This window comes from Sarcophilus harrisii, chromosome 1 (assembly GCF_902635505.1).
Source record: "Sarcophilus harrisii chromosome 1, mSarHar1.11, whole genome shotgun sequence".
NCBI classification, from domain to species: Eukaryota; Metazoa; Chordata; class Mammalia; order Dasyuromorphia; family Dasyuridae; genus Sarcophilus; species Sarcophilus harrisii.
Genome location: NC_045426.1, coordinates 89,420,449 through 89,446,955, shown reverse-complemented (window position 1 = coordinate 89,446,955; position 26,507 = coordinate 89,420,449). Strand labels below are relative to the sequence as shown.

The 26,507-nt window shown below is 44.4% G+C and overlaps 1 protein-coding gene across 2 annotated transcripts in view; it reads left to right on the top strand.

Annotated features, from left to right (window-relative positions):
- ALS2CL (ALS2 C-terminal like) overlaps positions 1-26,507 on the top strand; it is a 50,009-nt gene that overhangs the window by 23,394 nt on the left and 108 nt on the right. Inside the window, exons 7-25 of one of the 2 annotated variants that reach the window (XM_023497999.2) lie at positions 853-972; positions 3,058-3,134; positions 3,349-3,415; positions 3,848-4,050; positions 4,464-4,529; positions 5,409-5,507; positions 6,329-6,490; positions 9,457-9,568; positions 14,045-14,122; positions 15,281-15,411; positions 16,869-17,042; positions 17,334-17,427; positions 19,795-19,952; positions 20,049-20,117; positions 21,520-21,693; positions 23,105-23,147; positions 23,832-23,893; positions 25,342-25,491; positions 25,695-25,791. In XM_023497999.2, the coding sequence (XP_023353767.1) occupies positions 853-972; positions 3,058-3,134; positions 3,349-3,415; positions 3,848-4,050; positions 4,464-4,529; positions 5,409-5,507; positions 6,329-6,490; positions 9,457-9,568; positions 14,045-14,122; positions 15,281-15,411; positions 16,869-17,042; positions 17,334-17,427; positions 19,795-19,952; positions 20,049-20,117; positions 21,520-21,693; positions 23,105-23,147; positions 23,832-23,893; positions 25,342-25,491; positions 25,695-25,791 (2,136 nt within the window). Of the gene's footprint in view, positions 1-852; positions 973-3,057; positions 3,135-3,348; positions 3,416-3,847; positions 4,051-4,463; positions 4,530-5,408; positions 5,508-6,328; positions 6,491-9,456; positions 9,569-14,044; positions 14,123-15,280; positions 15,412-16,868; positions 17,043-17,330; positions 17,428-19,794; positions 19,953-20,048; positions 20,118-21,519; positions 21,694-23,104; positions 23,148-23,831; positions 23,894-25,341; positions 25,492-25,694; positions 25,792-26,507 lie in introns of both variants that reach the window. The other variant, XM_012543448.3, reaches the window with a different exon arrangement.

Sequence of the window (26,507 nt, the reverse complement as noted above, 5' to 3'; positions counted from 1 at the left end):
TCGGGGCCAAGACTTTTGGAGGAAGCAATGGGGAGGCTTTTAAATCTTAAAGACCATCTGGTGTTTTATATTTTGGTTTTTATGCATCTGTTTAATTTTTATATTCTAATACATGACCAGTTTTTATAAAAGTACATATGTATGTGTGTGTGTGTGTGTGTGTGTGTGTGTGTATATATATATATATATATATATATATATATATATATACACTTTTACAAAAGTATCTTGCATGTTTCTATTCTCATTCAATGGCTGCCAGATGTCTATCATATTTAACTTTTCTAAAGTTTATTCAGGACCTTGTATGCTTTTGTGGTTTTTTTATTGGTTAGATTTACCTAGAACTTAAAGGGGTGCTATAAGGACTCCCAATTTTTAAATGTATTTAGATATTACTCAATTCAATATTTCTATGGTAATGATAGAAATTACTTAATGGCATAGGTACAAAATGGTGTTTTCTTGTTAATCTCTTTTAATTAAATGAATTTTTGCTATTGCCTCATCTGGAAAAAAAATCTCTAGATTCCTCAATCTGCATTGATTGGTCTCCTTTTGCAGAATCCTCCCTACCTCCTCCTCTTTTAGGCAGCAAACATGCATTGCACATCTTTCTTGGCATACTTTTAACCATCCCTAGTGTTTGAGCATTGGATTTTGTCCAGCTTTCTACTCAGCACCAAGACTTTTGGAGGAGGGACAGGGGAAGTTTTAGGTCTGAAGTCCCAGGAAGGGTTAGTTTGTGGCAGGATGGAGTTGGGGAGAGGGAGACCAGGGCTGCTCCTGAATTTCACTGAATTCCCTTTCTACTAAGACCCTGTGCCCATCCCTTTCCCCCACCTTTTCTAGGACGCCCTCTGCACAGCAGATCGGCGAGTGCTTCAGGACAGCCAGGACATGCCAGTGGTGGCCAGCCCAGTGCGAGCTGACCGAGTCCTCCTTTTCAATGATGTTCTTGTTCTTCTGCAGGTGAGAAAGATGGTCTCAGAAAAGAAAAAAAGGGAACAGTCCCAGAGACAAGTAGGGGAGTTAGCCTTTTGTTGGAGAGAGTATAGGAAGGATATAGGGGTAAGTACCTAGTCCTTCTCCTGAAAAGACAAACGTAGGTAACCCATCCCAGACAAAATAAGGCTTGTGGCAAGAGAGCTGGACATCTCAATTCTGATTCTGCCTCTGATAATTTCTAGTAGAACATCCTGTATTGATAGAGTTTACTCAATGGAATTTCTCTATGTCAATAAAGTTGAGGGCCGGTTAAAAAAAAAAGACAAAGCAAACTTAAAGGAATATGTAAATATGAATTACTATAAAACTTCTTTTATCGCTTACTGGACTTCCCAACAATAAAAATTATCTCTGTTAAGAATGTTTAATATAGGAAAGAACTTTAGAGACCATTTTTTTTTTCCTAATCTCTCATTTTACAAAGTAACTAAAGTTCAGAAAAGTTATGACACAAATTTCCTAATTCCAGATCAAATGTTCTGCCCTAGACTTTAGGATAACCTAGGTTTGTTTCTTTTATTTTTTTTTTAATTAAAATTTTCCCCCACCTAATAGAATATTATTTTTTCCAATTACATATAAAGATAGTTTTCAACATTCATTTTAATAAGATTTTAAGTTCCAAATTTTTTCCCTCCCTTTTTTACCTCTCTCCTCCCTAAGACAGCAAGCAAACTGAAGAAGCTAATACATGTAGATTTGTTTACTGTGTGACCTTGAATAAGTCCTTCTACTTTTTTGATCCTCAGTTTATTGCTCTTTATTTTTTTTTTAAATAACTTTTTATTGACAGAACCTATGCCAGGGTAGTTTTTTACAATATTATCCCTTGCACTCACTTCTGTTCCGATTTTCCCCCTCCCTCCCTCCGCTCTCTCCCCAAAGATGGCAAGCAGTCCTATACATGTTAAATAGATTGCAGTGGATCTTGTATATAATATATGTGTGCAGAACCGAACAGTTTTCTTGTTGCTCAAGGAGAATTGGATTTAGAAGGTATAAATAACCTGGGAAGAAGAACAAAAATGCAAGCAGTTTACATTCATTTCCTAGTGTTCTTTCTTTGGGTAGTTTATTGCTCTTTAAATGGGGACAATAATCCTAGTCCAATGAGATAATCCTTACTTCCCAGGGTTGTTGGAAGGAAAGTGTTTTTCAAGCTCTAAAATGCCAGAGAAGCTGGGGGAGTTCAGGGGAGAAGAGGGGAGGGGAGAATCTCAGTACTGGATCCTAGTAATTCTAATGGCTCAGGTACATCTCACCCCGTCGTGGGGTCAGCAATGGGAGCGTTCCCAGCCTTATTTCCGAGAGGAGGATTTGAGGACTCGGGGTTCTCCACCCCATGTCTGCCCATTGAAATGCTTCCTTCATTCCATTCTCTCCTCATGTCTACTGAAAATGATCTCCACGCGGAGCTCCGCCCCATGTTCCGGGGTTATCGTGAGCAGGTCCTACCTGGCTGGCTTAGCACAGAAGTCACTGCATCCCCAGGGTTTGGGGCAGGGGGTTGCCCATAAGGCTGTGCGTGATCCATGTTTGGTCACTTTGTTGAGAGCCAGGGCTTGTCCACGGTCGTGCAGCCCATCTGGGCTGGGGCTTGGACCTGGGCAGCTCGGGCTCCTGTCCCCATGATTTGTGTCTCCTTACTGTGTCCATTCCACTGACAGGAAAACTGAGGGCTGTAGAAGTCAGGTCACTTCCCACTGTGTTGTGGGCTTATCGATGGCAGAGCCACAACTGCAACCCAGGTTGTGGCCAAATTGGTTAAGTGCACTTGTGGTTGGAGCATCTCGGTGGCAGCGGATAGAGCACCAGGCCGGGAGTAGGGAAGGCCTGATCTAGCTGGGTGACCAGGGCCACTTAGCCTTGTCTGCCCCAGTTTCCTCATCTGTAAAAGTAACTAGAGAAAGAAATGGCAAACATCTCCAGTATCTCTGCCATGAAACCAAGGCTGTAAAGCCTTGGACCTGACTGAAACAACTGAACGATGACAAAAGGGGGCTCGGGGCAGGTGCTCACAGTCAGTGATGCTGTGTCTTGGTCTTTCAGGGTAATGGCTTCCAGACCTTTGACCTGAAGCTGGTCTGGGTAGAGGCCAGCCCTGACAAGACGCAGGTCTCCAGCAGGTGAGTATTTCTTGTGAGAGAGTGACTGGACTTCCCCTCGCTTTTCCTCCTCCGTAGTAAGGATGTTTTCAGGGAGGGCCCCTAGTGAAGAGAGCACTCTCCTTCTGTATCTCTACCTCTGGCTTCCCAGCATCCTTCATTGTGACTTGGTCCCTACTACACCGTTGGATTACTATCATGGCTGCTTAATGTAATTTCTGCCCTCGGGTTCCAGGTATGAGTTCCATGTCATCACACCTGAAGAAGAATTCTCTCTCTCTGCAAGGGATGCCCACAGCAAGGTGAGCAGGGAGGAGGTTGATCCAGGAAAGCAGAGGGGTCGCATCCCTGAACCACAAGCATCCTTGTTCATGTTATCTCTCTGTCTCTGTTGAGATTGCTCTAAGATTTGCAAAGCCCTGTTTATTGGTGATCTGATCTGGTCTCCAGGGGATAAGTGGCCTGATTAAGCCTATTGGGTCTGAGGCAGGGTTTAACTCTTGGAATTCTTAATTCATAGTTTGGGGTTCCCTGTATACTCCACCACCTAGAAGTTCTAATACACAGACGGGTTTGGAGACTTTCCACTTATTTGTCCAATCCAAGAAGCTTCCCTCATGGAGTGTCCTTTTAGGAGTGGTAGGAATGAAAAAAGTGGGATGGCTTCCCCTCCCCGGCTTCTTTTCTACCCTTCCCAAGCCTTTGAAATGTCCATTGTAGCTTTTCTCCTGCAGGCTTGTTGGCTGTCCAAGATGAACCAGGCCATCTGCCAGGCACTGAGTGGGAAGACAGACATCCCTGGGCAGGAGCAGGACCAGGATCCGGAGGGGGACGAACCTCCTGCCTCCCGCAGCTGCCTCTATACTTTCCGGACCGAGGACCGGCTCCGTCTCGCCACCTATGATGGCAGTTGGTCCTGGGGGAAGCCTCATGGAAAGTGAGTGACAAGGGGAAGTATTTGAAAGCCAGATGAACTTCTCTAGCCCAACAAAAGGAAAATTTGATGTAATATACTCGGCATGTTCTCTGTAGACCTCCAAGGGAGGAGGAAGAGACCCTCCCTAAAAACCAGTCCCTTCTACTTTGGGAGAGCTCTAGTCACACAGGTTTCTGACACCAAATCCAGCGTTTTTTTGCACAATGAACTTGTACCTGCCAGCTATTGTCTTTTTCCCTAAAATGACACAGTCACTTTTATCTGTGGTTCTCCTTGCTTCCACACTCCTTGTCGGCGATCCTAGGGACAAGCTGTTGCTGTCCAGCAGTTAAGGAACAAGTGAAGCACATTCTGCCTTCTCTCCTGTCCCTGACATTCAAATTGCCTTTAATTTTTACTTGTCTGTGTCACAGGGGCACCTTGAAGTGGCCAGATGGAAGAAATCATGTTGGCGATTTCCACCGGGGCTTGGAGCACGGGTGAGACCTGCTGGGATGCAGGGAAGCCGAAGCGGCCGCCCCGGAAAGGGGAGATGGAGCTTGGCTTCTGAGGCCTGAGGCCTCCTGGGGCCAGCTTGGACCCTGTGCAGGAGATGATAAAGAGCAGAGAGGAGGGAATAATGCCTTTTTAGACAGGGAGCGGCAGGCCAGATAGATGTGTTCTCTTCGGCTTTCATGCAGGTTTGACCCTCTTGACTTTAGCCAAATCTCTTATCTCTAAAACATAGATAATAAGAGTTACTTACCATATAAGACTGTTGGGTATAAAGTGATTTTGTAATCATCCAAGTGTGATAAAGTGGGGCAATGAATACAACGTGGGGCTTAGAATCAGGAAGTCTTATTTCCCTGAGTTCAATTCTGGCCTCACGTACTAGCTTTGTGACTCTGGGCAAGTCTGTTAACCTTTGCCTCCAAACTGAGCTGAAGAAGGAAATGACAAAACACTGTAGTATATTTGTTAAAAAACCGAACAAACCAACCAACCCTAAATGGGGTTATAAGGAGTTGGACACAATAGAAATCACTAAACAAGAAAGATAATTATAATAATAGCTCAAAGTATTTCAAGGTTTGCAAAACTGTGTGTATACATCTTCTTATTAGAAATAATCCATTTTCCTGGATTTATAGATAAGTCATCACGATTATCACCATCATCATTATTATCATTATGAGTCCAGGAATTCTTCCTGCAGGAGGAAGGTTTTAAAGCTGAATGGGGAAAAGGGAAAGGGTTAGGAAGCAGGAAATAGACAGGACCACAGGTATAATCTCATGTAGTCCTGGAGATAGGGGAGTGAAGAGGAGTCTGAGGTTGCCACAGCCTTCATACCCCATCTTTGATTGATTCCATAGGTTTGGGATCCACCTGGTTCCTAGTGGGACTGAAGACAAGTATGACTGTTACAAATGCCACTGGCGGGAGGGCCGGATGCAGGGCTATGGCATCTGTGAGTAAGTGATGATCCTGGGCCTTGGGGGAGGCAAGGACCAGACAGGGAAGGGGTGAGGAGGAGAGAGGGACTGGGACCCCGTCCTCTATTTCTATGCAGGATATAATGGAACAAACGCCCAAGCCCAGCTCCCATTGCTCCAGATCTCTTTCCTTCCATGATTCCCAGGTTCTATAAAAGAAAAGGGCCTAATTAGATCAAGCATTCTTAATATATTTTTTTTTTTTGTATTGTGGACCTATGACTCCTTTCTCAGAATTAATAAATGAAAAAAATTACAATAAAACTAATTATATTTAAAAATTGGTAATTTTTTCCCATTTGAGTTCATGAATCCCTTGGCAGGGGGGATGGAGGAGTCTTGGGTTAAGCACTTGAACTAGATAGTTTCTAAATCTGGGATTCCTTCTAGTCCTGACATTCTGTGGTTCTAGGAATTCTCTTTCTAGATGTTTCTCTTCCTAGGCAGCAATGACTTTTGTAGCAGGATTTTCTAGCCTCATTAGTCTCCTAAACAAGGGGAAAGGGCAGGAACATTTTTTGGAGAGGATGACCGCATCTTAGTTGGAAGAGACCTCAGAGCCAAGTTTGTCTAACTTGATCCTAAGCTTCCACCCCCTCCCCAAGAGGCAGTTATCCTGCCTCCCCTTGGATAGCTCTCTAGATAGGGAACCTGCTACTTTATAAAACGGCCCATTCAAGTTTTAAACACCACAGTGTCTCAGCCACAGTCTCCTGTAGGAATGAGCCCCCTTTAGGATGAGCTGACCAGTCTGTCCTTCCTGGCATTTGCTGACCCACAAACCTCTCCTTCCCTTCCAGGTACGCCAATGAGTCTGTGTATAAAGGCTACTTCCAAGACAACATGCGACAGGGGTTTGGGATCCTGGAGAGCTCCCCTCAGGCCCCACAGCCCTTCAAGTTCATGGGACACTGGGACAGGGACAAGAAGAATGGCTATGGGGTCTGGGAGGACAAAGACAGGTAAGGGTCTTAGGGGGGGGATTGAGGGTCCTCATGCTCACAGAGGCATCTCTCCTGGATTATTAGCAACCAGTTCATCCGTCTGTCACTGCCTTCTGAACAAAATCTGAGAGAAACAGTCTTTGTCTTTAGGGATGCCTTGTTTGAGGAAGAAAAACAAAAGGGAGCCTGTAGACTAAGACCTCTGTTCTTGGGAACCTGCTGCCTGAGTAAAAACTGCTAGTCTGATGGGCAGAACAGGACACTCACAGAGAGAAAATGGAAGACCTTTGAAATTTATGATCGGATCTATGGCTTTTTACAGTGACTGGAACCAGTTAAGGTATATCGAGAAGGTGAAGAAGGGCGGGAGATTTGCCTTTCAGTCCCATCTGTCGGACACATTGCTGAACAAATGCACAAGCATCTGCTTGGAGGGAAGTTCTTACTGGCAGAGTTCCTTTTTCCCTCTAAACCAGAAAAGCCCAGCCTAAAGTCATCATGAAAGCAAAAATGAGAACCCGCAGCAATGGGAAAACAAAAGTACATGGTTTCAGTGGGAGGGTGTATGGAATTATAAATTGAGATTTATGTTAATGTGAGAACAGACTCTCTGAGAAGAATCTTACTGCTTTCTCCCCAATACAGGAGTTCTCAATTTGGTGCTCATGAACTTGGTTTTAAGAAATCTTTTTGAAATCTATGTTTCAATATAATCTGCTTTCTTTGTAATACTGTATTTTGTTCATTTTAAAAACCTGATCCTGAGACGTGGTCCACATCTGTGGCACTAAAATGGTTAAAAAAGAGCCTCTGCTCTGGCTTCCTCACAAAGGATCTTTCTCTTCGTTTTCTTTACAAAAAAGGCATCCCCGCTTCCTTTGGTCAACAATAAACAAGGCGCCCTTAGTTTGCATCAGGATCTGGCTTCCTGTTCTGTCTCAGGGTATTCAATACATCCCCTATTTTGATTAAGTCTTCTACTCAAGGAAAATGTGATTTTCTAGTTCTAAAAGCATCTCAGATCAGGACACTTCTAAGGACACCGATTCACGTGAGAGGCAGAACACATGACATAATAGTAGATAGGAGTCTCGGTTTGTGTTCAAATCCTGTTTCAGATGCTACTTCATAAAATGAATGAGGTTGGGCTAATGTCTCTGCCTTGAATCCATGATCCGAGGAACTGAATTCTCAGTGTTTTCTGCTTACACACTGGGAAAGTGAAAACTGGGGCTTAGAGCTCATCTCGGCAGGCAGCAGAGTATGGCAGAGAAAGGCCAGGGCTGGAACTGGAGAAGCAGGGGCAGGAGTCCTTGGCTCTGCTGCTGGGAATCCCTTTCCTTCTCTGACCCTCAGGCGCATCCTCTGTAAATGAGTGAGTCAGAGGACCTGGGGTGGAATTCCAGCTCTGTTTAACCTCTCTGGACCTCAGTTCCTTGCCCATAAAAGGAGGAGCCTTGACTAGATAACGTTGAAAGTCCTCTCTGTCACTAAGCATATGAGCCCTTGCCGGATAACTGTTCCACTTTAATCTTGTGATGAAACGTTTCTAAGCCGCATGGTTTCTCCACTAGTAAAGAGGAGAAAAGTACCCCCAAAATGGCCATTTCTCAGAGATTCACTCCAAAGGGTGAGAGAAGACTGAGATCTTCTGAATGCTGTCATGATACGGTGACATGTCATGGATAATGTCATATCATGATATGATTGGTCCACCCCACCCTTGTCATGATCCTCTTCAGAATGCAGCACAAACAGCTGGGACCCAGAAAGATGAAGGTATTAGTTCTGGGTCACACTGATAATGTACCGAATCTGAGTCTCCTGGTCCCAAATCCAGAGCGCTTTCTCACTACAACCGAGTTGTGAAAAGTTCCAGTTTTTGCCCTCCTCCCTTTTCTTTCCCCTCCCAAGGCAACAATCCTATAAGTTATACATGTATAGCCCTTTCACACATATTTCTGTTTTAGTCATGTTGTGATAGAAAAATTGGAACAAAAGGGAACAATCATGACAGGAAAGAAAAAGTGAAAATAGTATGTTCTGCGTTCTATCTGGGCAAGTCTGTTAACCTTTGCCTCCAAACTGAGCTGAAGAAGGAAATGGCAAAACATTGTCTGCGTTCATTCTCTCTGGACGTGAATGGCATTTCCATCCCAAGTCTATTGGAATTTGTCTTGGATCACCTATTGCTAAAAAGAGCTAAACCTGTTATAGCTGATCCTCACACAGTCTTGCTGTTGCTGTGTACAGTATTCTCCTGTTCTGCTCACTTCTCTCAGCATCAGTTCATATAAATCCAGGCTTTTCTGAAAACTGCCTGCTCATCATTTTTAACAGAACAATAGTCTTACATCACATTCATATACCACAACTTACTCAGTCATTCCCCAATTAATAGTCATCTCTCTAATTTCTCATCACCACAAAAGCTACCAGAAACATTTTTGCTCCTGTCAGTCCTTTCCCCCTTCTCTTACTGAGATAGCGACCCTTCTGGGTCAAAGGGAATGCACATTTTGTTAGCCCTTTGGGCATAGTAACAAATTGCTCCCCAGAAGGGCTGGATCCCTTCACAACTCCAACAGCAATGTGTCAGTGTTTTCTTCACTTCTGCTCCAACATTTATCAGTTTCTTTTCTTGTCATCTTAGCCATTCTGACATGTGTGAAGTGGTACCTAGAGTTTTAATCTACATTTTTCTAATCAGTAGTGAACTCATTTCTTTTAAAGTACAGGAATTAAAGAAAGGGAGAAAATAAATGTACTAGGGAAAATTTTAGCTGTCTCTTTAGTTTTTTCCATCTGTCTCTGGGATCCCACATGGCTTGTCTGTGAGGTATCTTGCCAATAGCACCCACTCTTATACTGTAAAACTGACTATTATCAAGGGATGTTGGTGCAGGGAAACGGGCAACGGTTGGTGATCCAACCCCTCTTCCCTCCAGTCCCCCCACACTGGAATGTCTCTGTCTCTTTCTCAGAGGGGAGCGTTACATTGGGATGTGGCAGGCTGATCACCGGCATGGGCAGGGCATTGTGGTTACCCAATCCGGCATCTGTTACCAGAGGACTTTTCATGCAGATAAGATGGTGGTAAGTCATTCTACTTGCTATTTAAATTAAAAAAAAAATTCATAACATTTAAATACAGCCAAACATTAAAACAGATATTTAAACCAAGCATGGATTTCTTTCTGTTCCCCAATTTACAACAGTGGCTTGTCTATATAGTGCTAAGGAGCTAGAAAAAAAGAACAACACATTAAGAGTGATGACATTATACACCAAATATATATGGGTATATATGTACATATATATTACATGCCTTTTTGAAAGGGAAAAGACTTAGTAGGGCTTACTTTTAAATCCTAAATAAGGGTGTTGGTAAGTATTGTTTTCGCTCCCATGTGAGCCCACTGATAATAGTCTTAAATTGGTCTCATCAGTGGAGAACGATTCATTCATTTATTCTTTTGATCACTCATATATCCATTTATGCAACAAATACTTAATAGTTTTTGTGGGCAGAGCAGTTTGTTTAGAGATAAGGAATATTTGATACATTAGTTCAAATAATACACAGTTTCTGGTCTTGTAGAGTTTATAGAAGACGAACACAGATAATATCCAATGTATAATGTTACAGAATTGTGGGGTTCAAATGACAAATTGTTTCACAAACCTGAAAGTGTGGGATTTCGGCTCTTTTTAAAGGAGCTATGAGAGGTCCCTGGGGAAATCGTTAACAGTGAGTCGGAGGATGCTGAGGGTTGATTAACAAGGGCAAGAGAGTATAGTAGGAAGATAGGAGGACCTGGAGCCCTGGTTCCTGCAGAGCCCCTACTTTCTCCGAGTCTCACTCTCTCTGCTGTGAAAGCCACTCCCTGCCTCCCAGAGTGGTGTGAAGGAGTGGTTGGAAAATGTGAATTGGGCGATACAGGATAGGTAGGACTTCAGTACGTGAGGGAGGGCAAGCCAGGCCCAGGGGCACAGAAGCAAGGACAGAAGTCAGGCTGAGACAAGTCGATAAACACTATCTGCCAGGGATTGTACCCGGGGCTAAAGGGACAAAGAAAGGCAGAAACCCCCTTCTTACCCTAGAGTTGCTTATCGTCCATTGGGGAGATGATATGGAATCAGCTGTGCAGAAACCAGCAACGTACAGGAAAAACTGGAGATGGTCTCCGAGGAAAGGTCTTAGCATTAAGGGGAGCACAGATTTCTTACAGAAAAATGGGATTTTAGCTGAGACTCGAGGGAAGTCGAGAGGCAGAGAATGCCAGCCATGGAGGACAGCCGTGGTGCTGGGAGATTAGCATTGTGGGTGAGGAACAGCGAGAAAGCTGATGCCCCAGGTTTGTTTTCCCATATAGTTGGAACATGGAACATTTAGAGGCTGAGTAGAATATCAGGGTGATACCGGGTCATTTTCTTAAAAAAAAATTTTTTTTTTTAATTCAGTATTATTTTTTCCCCCAGTTACAATAAAAACAATTTTTAACATTCATTTTTGAAACTTTGAGTTAAGGGGCCGCTAGGTGGTGCTATGGATAGAGCATCATCCCTGAAGTCGGGAGGATCTAAGTTCAAATCTGATCTCAGACACTTAACACTTCCTAGCTGTGTGACCCTGGGCAAGTCACTTAACCCCAATTGCCTCAGGGGAAAAAAAAGGGAAAAAAAAGGAAGAAAGAAAAAAAAAAACTTTGCATCACCAGGTTATTTTTAAAGAAATCATATGCAGGCCAGAGGGATAGGTGTTCCTAGGCCCACCTCAGCTCTCCCCATCTCTGGTCCCAGCTTTCTCGGTGCCTCTTGCCTGGGCCTGGCCTTTGGAGACCGCTCCTCTAAGGGAGGACTGCCCTACCTTTCTTGGCTTGGGGGAAGCCAAATCCCTTCTTCTTTTTGGTCCCCCAGGGCCAAAGATTATATTTTTCAAAAAGGATCTTACTAGAGACTAAAGAGAAAAAAAAGAAAAAGAAAATTTCTCCCAGAGCCTATGCCCGTTCTTGAGCACGAAAATCCTTTGCTAGTAACAAGTGACTATTAATTGCTGACATTCATAGACCCCCATGGGGTTAAAGCCGTGCTATTCACCCCATCTCATTCGGTCCTTCTAACAGCCCTCTGAGGAATGTAGCACGCTGTTAGTGCTGTCTCTGTTTTGCAGATGAGGAAACAGAGGCTTCATGCAGCCAATAAGCGGCAGAGCTAGGATCTAACAGGAATAACTGGCCTTTGTGTATGCTTTAAAAAGCTGTGTGTGTGTGTATATACATAGATATATAGTATATACAGATCTATCTATCTATCTATATAATGAGTATGTGTATAAATTTGTATATATATATATAATACACAAACATATCCCTTTGTATTTGCATATATAACTTTACAGGTGTATGTTTCAGAAAAGAGTGTATTTTTTTATGTAGGTTCAAATGAGATTTTATATATACATGTGTGTGTGTGTCTATGTGCACATACACAAACACATCACACACACATACAATTTGAATCTCAGAACACTCCTGAGAAGTAGATACTATAGATATTATCCCAATTCACAGTTAAGAAAACTGAGGCTGAATTTAAGAGCCATAGCCATGGTCTTGAAACTAGCAGGGACGTGTAATTGGGAGGAAAATATTAAATAAGACTTTTCTTTAAAAGAAAGAAGCTACTGGGGGGTTAGAGTAAGATTTTGAAGCCAGGCCTTCCTGACTAAGTCCAGCACTGCAGACATTGGGCCATCCAGGCTTTATGGCTGTAAAGGCAGAGTTCTCCCTCCTGCGTGCAGGCTATCTCCGGCGGCTCTGGTCCTATACACGCTCCTAGTACAGCTTGTCAGGGCCCAGAATGGGTCTCTGCACCAGTCACGCTGCGACAGACACAGTGTTGCAATGGAGGTCAAAAGGGCCCGAGAATCTTTAATCTCTTTGGTCTTCCTGAGAAGGCCTGGTGGTTCTGTGACTAGTTCACTTTGGTGCATTAAGACCACCTATGAGGGGCAGCTAGGAGTGCAGTGGATAGAGCACCAGCCTTGACATCAGGAGGACCTGAGTTCAAATCTGGCCTCAGACCCTTACAACTTCCTGGCTGTGTGACCCGGGGCAAGTTACTTAACCCCAATTGCCTCAGGGAGAAAAAAAAAGACTATGTGTGGTATGTGAAAACCTGTACAAAGGACCAAAAGTTTAGTACAGAACTTCTTAAACTTTTTTGATCTCTGGTTCTCTTTAGACTCTTAAAATTATTGACCCTCTTTCCTTTCAAAAATTCTTATATATCTGGGATATATCTATCAATATTTAGCATATTCGAAATTAAAAATCATAAATTTTAAGTATTCATTTAAAAATTATAATAATAAACTCACTGGGTGTTAACATGAATAAACATGAATTAAGAAAGATAACTTTTTCAAAACAAAAAAAATTTAGTAAAAAGAGTGATATTTTATATATTTTTGCAAAACTCTTTAATGCCCGATTTATTGGAAAATAAATACTCATATTTACATCTGCATTCTATCTGTTATTTGTTGTTTTGGTTGAAGTATAAGAAGAAAATCTGATTTCACACAGATCTGAAGTTGGAAAAAGGGGAGGAGTATTTGATAGGATAGCTATCTGGGAGAGAAGGGTGAACCTGCAGGAAGCCCTGTCTTTGTGAATCCAAATATAGCCTCTGATCCTTACTACCTGTGTGACTCTGGGAAAGTCAGTTCACCCTGTCTGCCTCAGTTTCCTCATCTTTCAAATGGGCTGGAGAAGTAAATGGCAAGCCACTCCAATATCTCTGCCAAGAAAACCAAATGGGGTTATGAGGCCTTTATCACAACTGAAAAACAGATCAGCAACATTTGAATAGGGAAAAAAATGCCTTAGTATTACCACAGAAATAGTTTTGACTCCTGGACCCCATGAAAGGGGTATTAGAGACAGTGGAATTGTCTTAGAGATTCTGGGGGTCCCCAGATCGCACTTAGACCTCTGGTCTAAAGGAAAGGGTACAACTGAAGAAGACCTGGATTTGAATCCCAGATTGCTACTTACCATGTGATCTTATATAACCTTATGTCTATCATTTATTTTTTATGAATCCCAGTTTCATTATTTGTAAAATGGGGATAACAAACTTGTGCTAAGTGCTTTACAGAGGTGCTATTTGAGGTCTCTATTGGTCAGAAGTCATTTTCCAGCAGTTCTCCTTGCATTGGAGGTAACATCTCTGACGGATAATAAGATGCTGTGTTATATTTATTAGCTGTGTGACTTAGAGGCAAGTCAGTCTCTGTGCCTCAGTTTCCTCCTCTGTCAAATAGGAAAGTAATATTTGTACACAAGATTGTTGTCAGAGATCAAGTCGATAATTGCTATCTGAGGGGCTTTATAAAATTATAAATTTTATATTTCTATTTATATTGTATATAAATTTTGTAAAATTAAAAATAAAAAATTATAAAATTACTCTGTTGGCCAGCTGAGGTGCTGACTGCTTCTTCTTTGCCCCTAATACTTGTAAGAACTCACTCACGGGGCTTTCCTTCTACTCTATCTCCTCCAGGGCCCTGGGATCCTCCTATCAGAAGATGACTCACTCTATGAGGGCAGTTTTACAAAAGACCTGGCCTACACAGGGAAGGTAAGCAGCCTCCGTTTAACCATTCAATAGAATGGATCAACGTAGGATAAATTCAGTAGATTATAACTTTGGCCTTGGGCATAAGACCATTTAAATTCTCCCATTCCCAGATTTAATTTCCCAGAATCAGTATTAATGCCAGGGTTGGGGTTGGACTAAGTTGTGTTCCTTTAGGGGAAGAGACAAGATGATGACATTGACTAATGCATAACAAGTCCAGAGTTAGCAGGGGTCTTTTTGGACTTTGGGGCTGAGGGATGGATTCATTGACCTTCCAGAATCAATCATCAAGAGCCCACTCTGTCCAATTCCTGTCATTCTATTTCGAGCCTCGCAGACTTAATGACCTTCTCCTTCTCTTCCCCTGCCCCACAAAGCAAACCTCAAGCTTCTTAGGCTTCAATAGACTCTTTCACACAATCTGGTCGTAGCCAGTTCCTCCCTTTCTCCCTTAAACGCATCCTAGCCAGCCAGGATTTCCCAACTTCCCTAGTGTCGACCCTCTGTCTGCTGAAGGCTGGGTTAGGAAAGTTTCATGAGTTTCCATAGCCTGTCTCATTCATCCCCTGGTAGCCAGCTGTCTCCCACGAACCTCTCTGGACTTAGCTAAACCCTTAGAGGACCCTCGTATTTGAAACTGCCCCAAGCTGGTGGGAAATGCCCGATGTTCCTCTCCGCTGGTGTAGCCCTAAAGAGTTCAAGGTCACTTGTCGGTTATAATGAGGTAGTAGAAGAAGACTTTGGAGGAGGAATTTAGTGTTAATAGATATTAACTTATCCTTCTGGGTCATGTATTTGCCTTCTGCAGGAGTCTCCTATAGATAAAGTCAATCAATTAATCAACCACACACCAACTTATTTTCCCCTTATCATTAATTATTAGTAATATGATTAATCCGCTACTATGTTTTAGGCACTATACCAGGTGTATACAAACACAAAAGATGGATAGTCCCTGTTATTATACTGTGCAGAGGGGTAGGTAGCACATGACTGAGGGGAGCCCGTGCCAGGCAAATTGCAGGATAAGATTGATGAATTCATCACATCAACTTGGTAGCAACCAAAAGCATTGGAACCAGCTCCATATGGAAGAGAAAGGAAGGTCTCCCTGCTCACAAGCACAATATCCGACTTTGTTCTCTCTCTCTATTCCAGGGCAAAATCACTTTTCCTAATGGCTACTTTCTAAAGGGATCCTTCAGTACTGGGGTCGGCAGAGGCTTCCATACCCAGGGTATCCTGGAGACCACCGCTCACCCTCTGGATCCCATGCACACCTGTAAACGGTGAGAACCCAGTTTTTCTATTTCCAAGACCCTTCCTCATATCTTTGCATCTCATTTGAATATAGAGAAGAAATTGTCCTTAGGTTTCTTGAATCAAGGAAAGTGGGCCTGACCTAAAGGTTCTAATGGATTCTGTTAGATAGATGAAAGAATATGGAGAAGGAACTAGTTGGTACAATGCATAGAGTACCAGGCTTGGAGTCAGGAAGGCTCATCTTAAATTCCAATCTGGTCTCAGACACTTCCTAGCTGTGTGACCTTGTTTGCCTCAGTTTCCTCATCTGTAAAATGAGAAGGAAATGGAAAAACACCCCAGTATCTTTGCCAAGAAAACTCCAAATGGTGTTAAGAAGAGTCAGACGTCTGAAATGCCTGAACAAGTGAATAATACATCCAAAAAACTTGAAGGGCTACATCTGGAAGGCCTTTAGAACATAGAATATTCCTATAAAAGGGACTAGACCATTATCACTGTAAAGGACCTTCCCATAACTATGGAATCTCAGAACTTAAAGGATCCTTAGGAAAAAAAATATTGGAGCTTCGACTATAAAACATAAAATATTACAGTGAAAGCTGACCTTAGAATGTACAATGTAAATGCTGCAAAGAACCTGAGGATCCATCTTATCTTGTAGATATAATTCCACCTTTGCTGTCAAATCCCAGGAAGCTAATCCAGTGAGGGGCATTCACTTAGCACTCTGGGCCCCTCAGGTGATTTTCTCCTCCAAATTCCCCTCCCCAGTTTGGTTCAGATCCTTAATAGCAGAGATGAACAGAGAGGAGTTTGGAGGCAGTAGAGTGGCCAAGGGAGCCCATTTGTTTCCAGCTCCATTCTTCCTTTCTCTCCCTCCCCTTTTCTTCTCACACAACATGATCACTGACCGCTAGGTCCTTGGATTGCTCTAAAATGAACTGGTTTATTGCTCTTAATGGACTGTTGAGAGGAGGCAGACTGGGACACCCCCCTGGTCTGTGCATTGAGGGACGGGTGGCTGGACTCTGACTTAAGGGGTTCTGTAGATGGGAAGGGGGAGCTGTGGCCAGAGGTGTGCACCCCATCCCAGATGCACAAACACTATAGGTTGACAGGACCCAGGATAAGTGGGGCAAAGTATCTTGAGGGCCTTCCTGTGACCCTTTGCCTCTTGTTCCCTCCTTAGCTTCTTTTGACTATCTCCACCATCTTTATTCTTTCTATCCTTGCCAGATTCCATTGCTGCCTCTCTCTCTTTCTGTTCAGCTACTCTTTGTTGCTAGGACATAATTATTTCTCTAGTTTCTTCTATGTGTTTCTCTCTGCTGGTCTTCCTCTCCTTGCCATTCCCTTTCCCTGGCCCTTCCAGAACCATGATGCCTCTTGGCTTGTACCCTGGCTCATTTCTACTACTTGAGGAAGGGACAAGCTGACGGCACTGGTGACCACATGAGCCAGCCTTTCTCCTTGTCTCCAGCCAGCTGGGGCTCGATGCCTTTCCTGTGGAGAGCCGATGGCCGGGCATCTACCAGCAGTTCCGGGACTTCATCCGCTTTGATTGTCCAGAGGATGCTCAGGAAGCTTTCTTGGGTTTCCACATCCAGACAATTAAGGAGTTCCGGAAATCCCAGGAGTATCTCTTCTGTGACAGGTAAGGGTGACAGGCCATCCCCAAGGTGAAGACAGTAGCTCACAGGCCAGCTTCCCCTTCCTGACCTCAGGAGACAGAGAGGTGGATGGACGGGTGGGTGGGAAGGCCGCCTCTCACTCAGCCTCCCTCATTCCACTTTATTTACTGAGGCCTTCCGGGTGCCCAGTCCTAGCCTGGGCTCTGAGGAGGAAACATCCCTAGTCTGAGGGGGGAGAAAAGGCCAGGAAGGAGCCCCTCTCCTTAGGATGATGAATTCCATGAGATGTTTTGGTGTCTTCCGGGACCCAGAAGTAATCCGGATGAAGTCTCAGCAAAGATCCAGGACATTCTTGCAGAACTGCCAACACACCGGGAGCCAGAGTCACTCCAACTCTACCTTCAGAAAGTAATGGGGGCCGGTGGGGGTGGGAAGGGGATTGTGCCGGCTTCTGCCCCAGCTCCAAAAGGCAGGAATGGGAAAAATAGCCTCACCCATGAGCCTTGGTTTATGCCTTCCAAAGCAGCCTGGCACGATGGGAAAAGCTCTGGACTTGTAGCCAAGGAAAGGTCCGGTGGGTTCATCTTTGCCCTCTGCTTTTTTTTTTTTTTTTTTTTTGTGACCATATATGTATATATGACTATATAACATTTCTGAGCCTCAATTTCCTCATGTAAAACAGAAGTAATCCCTGCTGTGAAGAATGGGCTGAACAGAGCAGAAGAGATAAGGCATGAAAAACATGCTGGAAATTTTAAGGTTCTATATATAATGTCAGTATCTTTATTATTATGAATGCTTGGCTGGGTCCTAATATGAGGCCAAAAGAGCAGAATAAAATAAAACACACTCCCATTTTGCATAAGAGAAAGTTGACATTACATTGAATTCCCAATCCCTATATTTATGCCCACCTGCATTTTGGATTTCCTTCACAGGCTAATTGTACAATATTTCAGAATCCGATTCTTTTTGTACAGCAAAATAACGGTTTGGTCATGTAAAAAAAAAAAAAAAAAAAAAAAAGTTGAGGAAGCTAAAAGATCAGACAGTTAGCTTGCCCTGCCACACTTCCTGAGGCTTCAGCTACTTGGAAACAATACAGTACATCTTTTGCCTTTGACCCTTGGGGCTATTTACCTTTTTAACTATTTAAAAAAAATTTAATTGAGTTTCCTTCCTGCCAGTATGAATGAATGAATGGTCACCTCTCCATCATCCATTCACTCATCCATCTCGCCTGCATTTCCTGGCCCTGTATAAACTACTGAAATTTTTTTATTCATTTCTGCATTCATCTTTCCCTTCCTGTTCTTGATCCAGTAGAGAGAGTGAATGCTTTGGGATTGGGGCGCAGAGAGTAAGGAAAGATGGTGGGCTTCCCTTTCCCCATTCTTCCTGCTCTTTCCATCAGGACATTTAGGGTTGGCTCATTAGTAAGAAGAGGAAGAGGGATGGCAGATGGGGCATTTCGCCAGCCCCAGAAGTGTCTTGCAGAGTGGTTGAGCGATGGACATTTCAGTCTGTATGGATTGATTGTGGACAGGGTAGGCAGGGAAGAGACCCAGGCAGCTGAGTCTTCAGAGTTTAGTCTTGGTTTTGGTTTAGGGTGGTGGTAGCTCGGGATTCAGGGAAAGGCTGCCCTAATGATCCAGGGAGCAGGCAGTAGGGAAACTTTGATCTTGCATCTCACCTTTAAAACCCTTCCCTTCTCTAGAGGGTGCCCTGGGACTCTTAGCACCCACATACTGAGCTTAGAGATCTGCTGCTCCATCTAGTCCCCAATTCTGTGCCATCGTAACGGGGCGGTCTATTCCCCACTTTCCCTTCTCCCTTACAGGAGCTCCTACCATCAGAGCCCTAGGTTTAATTTGCCAGGGAGATGAACATAGTCAAAAGTCACACATACTGGTTGTGTAACCTCCTAGTACTCTGGGCAAAAAGATCCCTCCAAATGTCAGAGAAAACCCAGAGTAAGTCCATCCTCAGACTCTTCTGAGCACCATCAACTAAGTGTCGAACGATGCTTTTATAGCAGAGCTGAGCTTCAATTCAGGTTTGCTGCTTGGTCTCCTCTCTCCCTGCTCTCCTCTGTCTAGATCCCTGATCAGTTCCTTCCGAACTATAACTTTGTGTGCTCTGTCCTTTTACCCTGACATCCTGTGCTCTACCTTTTCACATTTTTGTGTTCTATTTTACAAGACTCCTTCTAACCTTGATATTCAACGTTCCTGTGTTCTGGGGTCCCTTTTAGCCCCGATATTATAGAGTTTCAAAGTCTTTTGTGGCCCAAACATTCTATATTCAACGTCTCAAGGGGCTTCTCAGTTTTGATATTCTTTGTTCTGGAGTCGTTCCAGCTCTCAACGTTGTGGGGAACAGGAGCTCTTAACCCGGAGTCCACATGGACAGATTTCAGGGGGTTCCTCTGGTGGGGGAAAAACCCGAACCACTATATCTGTATTATTTTCACTGATGTCTAACTGAAATTTTGTTGTTCCTTTGGTTATTGAAGAGCATCATTCTGGGAAGGGACCATAGCCTTCACCAGACCGCCAAGGGGATCCGTGCTACACAAAGGGTTAAGAGCCCCTGGTGTGGAAGGCTACAGATTGGTTTCTTTATAAGGCATAAGGGGAGGGCGGCACTCGAGTGCCCAGCTCTGTCCCTAGGGCATCTTGAAGGGTGCTCCAGGTTTGGTGCCTGCAGGACATGGGACAAAGGGCAGCCGGGTGAGCCTCTGAGGGAGGGTAGAACGGTTCCTTCCCTCTGCAGGCCCTGAAGTCTTCCGCCCACCCTCTGGGGAAGCTGCTGAAGCTGCTGACGCTGGCCTTCCAGGCCACTTATTCCGGCGTGGGGGCCAACAAGCACCTGCTGGTCCTGGCCCAGGAGGAGGTGCAGCATCACGCCAAGGAGATCTGGGCTTTCTATCGGTAGGTGGGGGCGGCTCCTCAGGAGTTCCAGCGGCCTTCCCCAGCTCCGAGAGGAGAACTGGAACAACGGCCTCCTTCCTCCTTCTCCCTTTGCAGGGGACTGTTGCGGGTGGCCTTGAAGCAGCAGGGCCAGATCCAGGAGGAGCGTGAAGACGCTGATAAAAGGTACCCGGGGTCCCCACTCTGTCTTGGTGCTTCCGAGTCAGCTGCCCCAGACTTCCAGCCCAGGCTACTCCCTGCCCCCCAGGGGTGAGCTTTCCTGAATGCAGCTGGCTCAGGCCCTTGACTTTTCCTTCTGGAGAGTCTTTGTGGAAAAGGCAATAGATTGAATGTCCCAGACCAGTATTTGAATTTCGATTCTTCTAACTATGGAACCCTTGGGTTTCCTCCACTTTAAGAGAAAGGGAGTGGACTAATCTTGAGGTTGGCAAATTACTACCATCTGGCTAATTTTTTTTTAGTATAAATACTGGCCGGCTGTGGAGGCTAGAGTTTGTGGACCTCGGGACTGGTTGGTCTCTAAACTCCTAAATTCTATGATCCTCATCTCACCTTCTGGTGTCCCTATAGAGGAGAGGTCTCAGGGATAGAGGGAGGCTGAGAGAACATTCAGTCTTGGTGGGGTTCAGGAGGTGGGGTGCCATTCCCTACAGTGAGCTCTGTGGATTTCAATAATTTAAACTTTATTTTATCAATAAAATATGCCACTGAAGGTTGGTCACTTTTATAGGAGTGTTGTAGTCTTTGTTCCAAGTTTGTCCATGTCTTTTTTTCTGTATTTTACTTTTTTGTACCATTGCTGAATTCTTACCCACCAACACTTTACAAATGGGGACCTGAGACTTGGGGAAAAGGGGAAGGAAGATGAGAACACCAGCAACTGGGTGGTGAAAACCTGGGGAGGTCACTGTGTCAGCCCTTCAGTATCCCAGAGAAAGAGCCTTTTCCTTTGTACCCCTGCTTCAGGAACTACTTGCCGGAACCATCTGAATGGGGACAAAGGAACATGGTAGAGAGGGGTCTGGGGTTGGGGTTTTAATGAAGTCTCTTGTTCCATTAGTGACTGACTCCCTCTGTGACTTTGGAGTTAGAAACCTCTCCTCTCAAGGCTTAAGTCTCCTCCTTTGGTAAAAGTGGGGGAAAAGGATCCTTTCTCTCGCTCCGATGTTGGGCAGATCAAATAAGACAATTTTGTCAAACTGTTTTGGGGAGTTTAAAATGTGATACGTTTATTTTGGAGGTGGTCCAACTGGGAAGCCTGAGCTCCCTCTCAATAGCTATTTAATGAGGGGATATGATTTGGGGCAGAGTCTGGAGTCATAATTTAAGACAAATCTGGCCTCAGACACTTTGTAGTTGGGTGATCCTGAGCAAGTCACTGTCCTGTTTGCCTCAGTTTCCCCATTCATAAAAGGAAAGGGCAAATACTATCAAATCTCTGCTGAGAACAGCCCAAAAGGTCTCCAAGCCTTGGACCTGACTTAACAGCCACCACCTGTGGCTTTGGCCTTATTGGCAGGAAGGTCATGCTGCAGATTTACCCAGCTAACTCTGCTTTCTCCCCCAGTGCCCCCGAGGCCTACAGGCTGGTCCTGCCCCTCATCCTGCCCTGCTTCTATCCGGAGCTCTTCATGCTGTACATGCTGTACCATGAGAAAGAAGACGGCCTCTACAGCCAGGGGATAGTGCACCTCAGCCTGTTCCCGGACACCAAGGTGCTGGAGTACCTGGATGTGCAGAAGTGAGCGGGGGTCCCCTTGGCTCATGGGCAGGGACTGGGAATGTGCCGGTGTCAAAGAAAAAAAAATAATATTAACAATGTATTCTGTGAATTAATTTGCCAGAAGCGATTTTCTTTATAGTCAGACTATTTCTAGCTTGAAGACACGGTCAGGCTAGCATAGTTCTCCATATTCTCCAACATGATTTTCTGCCAGGAAGTTTTAGGTAACATTTAAAGGAATCCTGAACAAAGATAAGATCATAAGAGGTTAAAATGTAGTTTGGGGTCAACATTCTAGAAATGGTCAGCTCCCTCTTGGACCCTTCCTCCTAAGGAGTTCCTTTGATCAAAATCTTAACCTAGCATTCTCAAAGAGAAGTCTTGAGTTGGGTCAAGAGGCCAGTCACTTCAAAGGCAAGGGGGAACAGCTCCATGATCTTATCTATACTAGACTTATGTTCAGCTATCATTCTTACTGAATTTCAAAGGAAGGTCTCAGCCTTTGTTCTTCTCATTTGCCTAAAGGGAGCAATCTGGAAAGATTGGAGAAACATTTCTTGAGAAACTAAAAGGGAATTTTTTTGCTTTGTTTCATTTAAAATATGCTTCCTCCACGGTTTGGTACGGACTGATGAGCTCCGGCCAAAAATGTAGAGCAGCAGCTGGTCAGAATCACTGAGGGCACATAATAGACAGGGACCAGAGGAGGTATTCAGGGGGTCCGTATCTCTCTGAAGGTTTTCCCATTGAAACCATCATAAGTAAGGTTAACATCAAGCCTGTCTTTAAATGTCACAAGCTGAAAAGACAAAGTATTATAATTGGGTAAACCCCTGGGTGAGAGTCAGGAGACCTAGCTTCGGCTTTTCTGCTAATTCACTGCGACCTTGGGAAAATCACATCACAATAAAAACCATAACCGTAATGATGAAGGTTTATACAACATTTTAAGGTTTGCAAATTACTTTACACATGTTATCTCATTTAATCCTTACAACAATCTTGGTGCTATTGTTAATAATAACAATAATAAACTAAGGCAGACAGAAGTTAACCACAGCTAGCAAGTACTGTCAGGGTAGATTTGAATTCGGCTCCATCCTGACTCCAGGTCCAAAGCTCATGTGCCGCCAGGTGCTTTAGTAGGCAGTGGTGGGAGCCGGAGAGCTTGGGTTTTTTATCCTCTGCTCCTCACTAGCTGTGTAACTTTGAGCAGGTTTGGTCTTTGTGCCTTACTTACAATGAGGGGTTTATACAGTGAGAGGATGGTGATGGAGTAGATCATCTCTAAGGGTCTTCTCAGCTCTAGAGGGACATGCTTCAGGAATATTTTATAGCTTATTTTCGCAAAATGCTCATTGACTTACCCAGCTCTGAGTCTGAGCCTCTTTCCCCTTCTCTGTTCTAAAACCTGTTCTTCTTGTTCCAGGCACCTGTGGCCTCTCAAGGACCTCACACTGACAACCAATCAGGTGAGATGACAGCCTGCCCAGGTAACTTCTGGCAGGATACCTGATTGCTACAGGGAGTAGAGGCAGAGTGAAAGATGAGGAGGTTCTCCTGAAGTCTCTGGGATCAGGGACTTCCTAGAAGGCATGTAGAGATTAGGAAGAGAGCCAGGTTTAAGGTTGAATGGAGAGGAAGGCAGAATTTGGGAGAAGGGGAGATGGACAACAAAGACCTGGTAGGTATGGGAAAAACACTCATGTTGTCTAGATTGGAGGAGCTGCCAGATGGAATGGACACTGGGCTTGGAGGTGGGAGACTTGGGCTATAGGTTTGACTCAGCCACTCTCTTGGGGTGGATTCTTGGGCCAGTCACACTCCGACACATTTTCCTCTGCTTTAAAATGGATGTGTTGGATTTAGATGATCTCCAAGGTCCTCTTCGGCTCCCATGTGCTGGGATAAGTTACAATGATAGAATTATGGGCCTTTCAGTGAAGTTTGACCTGACTAGTCCTGATTACAGGAGTCTCAGTTATAGGCTGGGGATTAAGGGGTCATTTAGGGACAGATGTTGAAGTGCTGAGGATAATCAGGATGCAGAGGTTTGATTTCTAGGTTGGGCTTGTGGAGGGGCTAAGGTAAGGTAGAAGATAGGGAGAGGATCCTAGTCTGATTTTTGATTTTGATTCTTGCTGTCCCCCTTGCAGAGATACTCCCTGGTTAAAGACAAGTGCTTCCTTTCTGCCACTGAATGCTTACAGAAGATCGTGTGAGTCACACTTTCAGGGTCAACAGCCCATATGGGGGTAGAGTGGACCCTTATCCTTCCTTCCCACTGGAGGTGGGGAGAACATCCCCTTCTCATTCCCATCCATAGTTGAAGTCCATGCCCTTATCCTAGGCCAGGTAGGTAGCAGCCTGGTACTCTAACCCCAAACCTGCCAGTAAATACTGTCAGCTTTGACCTGAGACCTTAATGCTCCCATTTTCCCATTATTCATGCAGGTGCTCCTCCCGAGATTTTGCTCTGGTCTTCTATTTATTTTTTCAAAACTTTCATATAGTAACTGTGAACTGCTTTTTAAGTAGATGTACAAGTCATCAATATCTGACCTCAATGGCTCCCAATCCACTCGTTCACATGATTTGGCAGTAAAACAAAATGTGGGTCCATCAAAATCCCCTCTCTACTGAGACACACTCCCTAGCCAGCTTTCAAAGTCTCTATGCCCACAGCTTCTTCTGTGTCAAATGATTTTATTCCATTCTACTAAAGTACATTTTTTTCTTTCTTTCTTTTTTTCAAATTACAATTTTTAAAAAAAATTTTAAAGCCTATTTTCAAAAGATACACAGATAATTTTTTAATATTGATCCTTGCATAAGCTTGTGTTTCAGATTTTCCCCTTCTTTCCCCCATCCCCTCCCCTAGATGACAAGCAATCAAATATATGTTATACATGCTAAAATATATTAAACTACATTTCTTTAGCAATATCCCCTGATTTGCTCTGGGTTTTTGTAGTTTAGACTGTTAGGTACATGGGCCATTCTTTGGATGGGATCTCTGCCTCCCCTTCTCTGTTTCCAAATACAACTCACAGCCTGTTTCCATCAGAAAATATTCCCTGATTTACTCTGGCTGGTTCCCATCACTCCTGCTGCCTTTTAGTTTTAATGCACGTACCTCTGAGATTCAGCTAGTACTTCTCTGAACATGGCTTATGTATTTTCAAAAACGTTTCCATGCTAGTCCACTTGTGATTCATTCCTGACTTACACTAGGAATTCCTCAGTGCTAGGATTTAGGGTTTCCCATTAGACTGGGGGCTTTTTGAGGGCTGGGTCTTCTTTTAGACCAGGGGGGATCCTTGAAGGCAAAGACTCTCCATCAGACTGGGAGCAGAGAAGAAATTCATTCCAGATTGAAGCTTCTCTTCCCCTTTCACTCCCCCCAGAGTCTGGCCCGGCCTAAGGTATAGTTCTACATGAAGGAAGACTTAACCGATGAGATGATCTTAGGGTGTCCTGTCCTTCCCTGGGTGACATAATGAAGTCAGGAGACCTATTTTCAAATTCTGACTTGGATCTGTGTGATCCAAGTGAACTGATCTCTCTTCACTGAAAGGGAGGCTGGTGATACTTGCCCTACTCCCTGAACAAATCTGTTATGAAGACAGTTTTCTGGTTTTTAAAGCTGCGACCTCTCTACCCCAGCACCACAATGGATCCCCGGGAGAAGCTGGAGATGCTTGAGAAGACCTATGATGAGATTGAGAACACGGTTTCCCGGGTTCTGGAGCGGGAATATAAGCTTCCCATGGATGACCTGCTGCCCTTGCTCATCTACGTGGTGTCCCGGGCCCGGTAAGCTAAGGAATGGCAGAAGGCTGGCCCAGATTGCATGTGAGGGATTCATAAATGGGTCCCTTTTGTCCCTTCTAGCTGGCTTGGCTGGTGGTCCTTCCAAGGACAGGACAGAACTACAGGGTGCCGGCAGTGGGATCATGAACTGCTTCCCCGCGCCACCCCTGAAGGAGGCTTGATGAGTTTCTGGCTGTGTTTCCTAGGATCCAGCACCTGGGAGCAGAAATCCATCTGATCAGGGACATGATGGATCCTATCCACAGAGGAGGGTTGTATGATTTCCTGCTGACTGCCTTAGAGGTGAGGGATGGGGAAGGGGGGGAACTGGTGTCTTAACAGGAGTAGATCTATTTTATTAATAGAATCAGGTCAGTGTGGGAAGGGACTTGAGAGATGACCCCTCTGACCCTCCCTTTTTAACAGGCTAGAAAGATCATACAAGTTCCACTACATGATTCCCTACATATAGCTGTCTCTTTCTGCTCCCTGAGTTGGGTCAATCAGCTCTAAGATGGGTCTCTAACCATGGCAGTGGGTTAAATAGAACTATCTACACAGTGATTTAAACTTTGCTGTTATTCAATATCTAAGTGAGTTTCTATTCTCCTCCTTCCTCTGAGTTGTGATAAGATTAGGGATCTTTTGTCTACCCAATTCATAATTTTTAGGAAGGAGACTTCTTGCCTCCTGATTAATGAGTGTTATTAAATAAACCCTCCTGGGTACAGGTCAGAACAGAGGGCATTGGGGGGTGGGAGGAGGGCCTGTCTCCAGAAGACACAGGTCCCAGTGCCCAAGAAACCAGTACTTTCGTCCCTGTCCCTTTCCTCATCTCCAGAGGCGATTGCACCCTCAGACATGGGCTTTCCAGCCATGCTAGCAGCAGTTCAGTGTAACGGACATGTGGACCCGATGTCTGCTGTCTGGCTCCGGCCTCCTTGGGCCCGGTGGCCGCCCTCGGGGGGCTGGGTTTGCAGTCTCCTGCTGGGCTTGACTCATCTGCTTTCTCTCTCTGA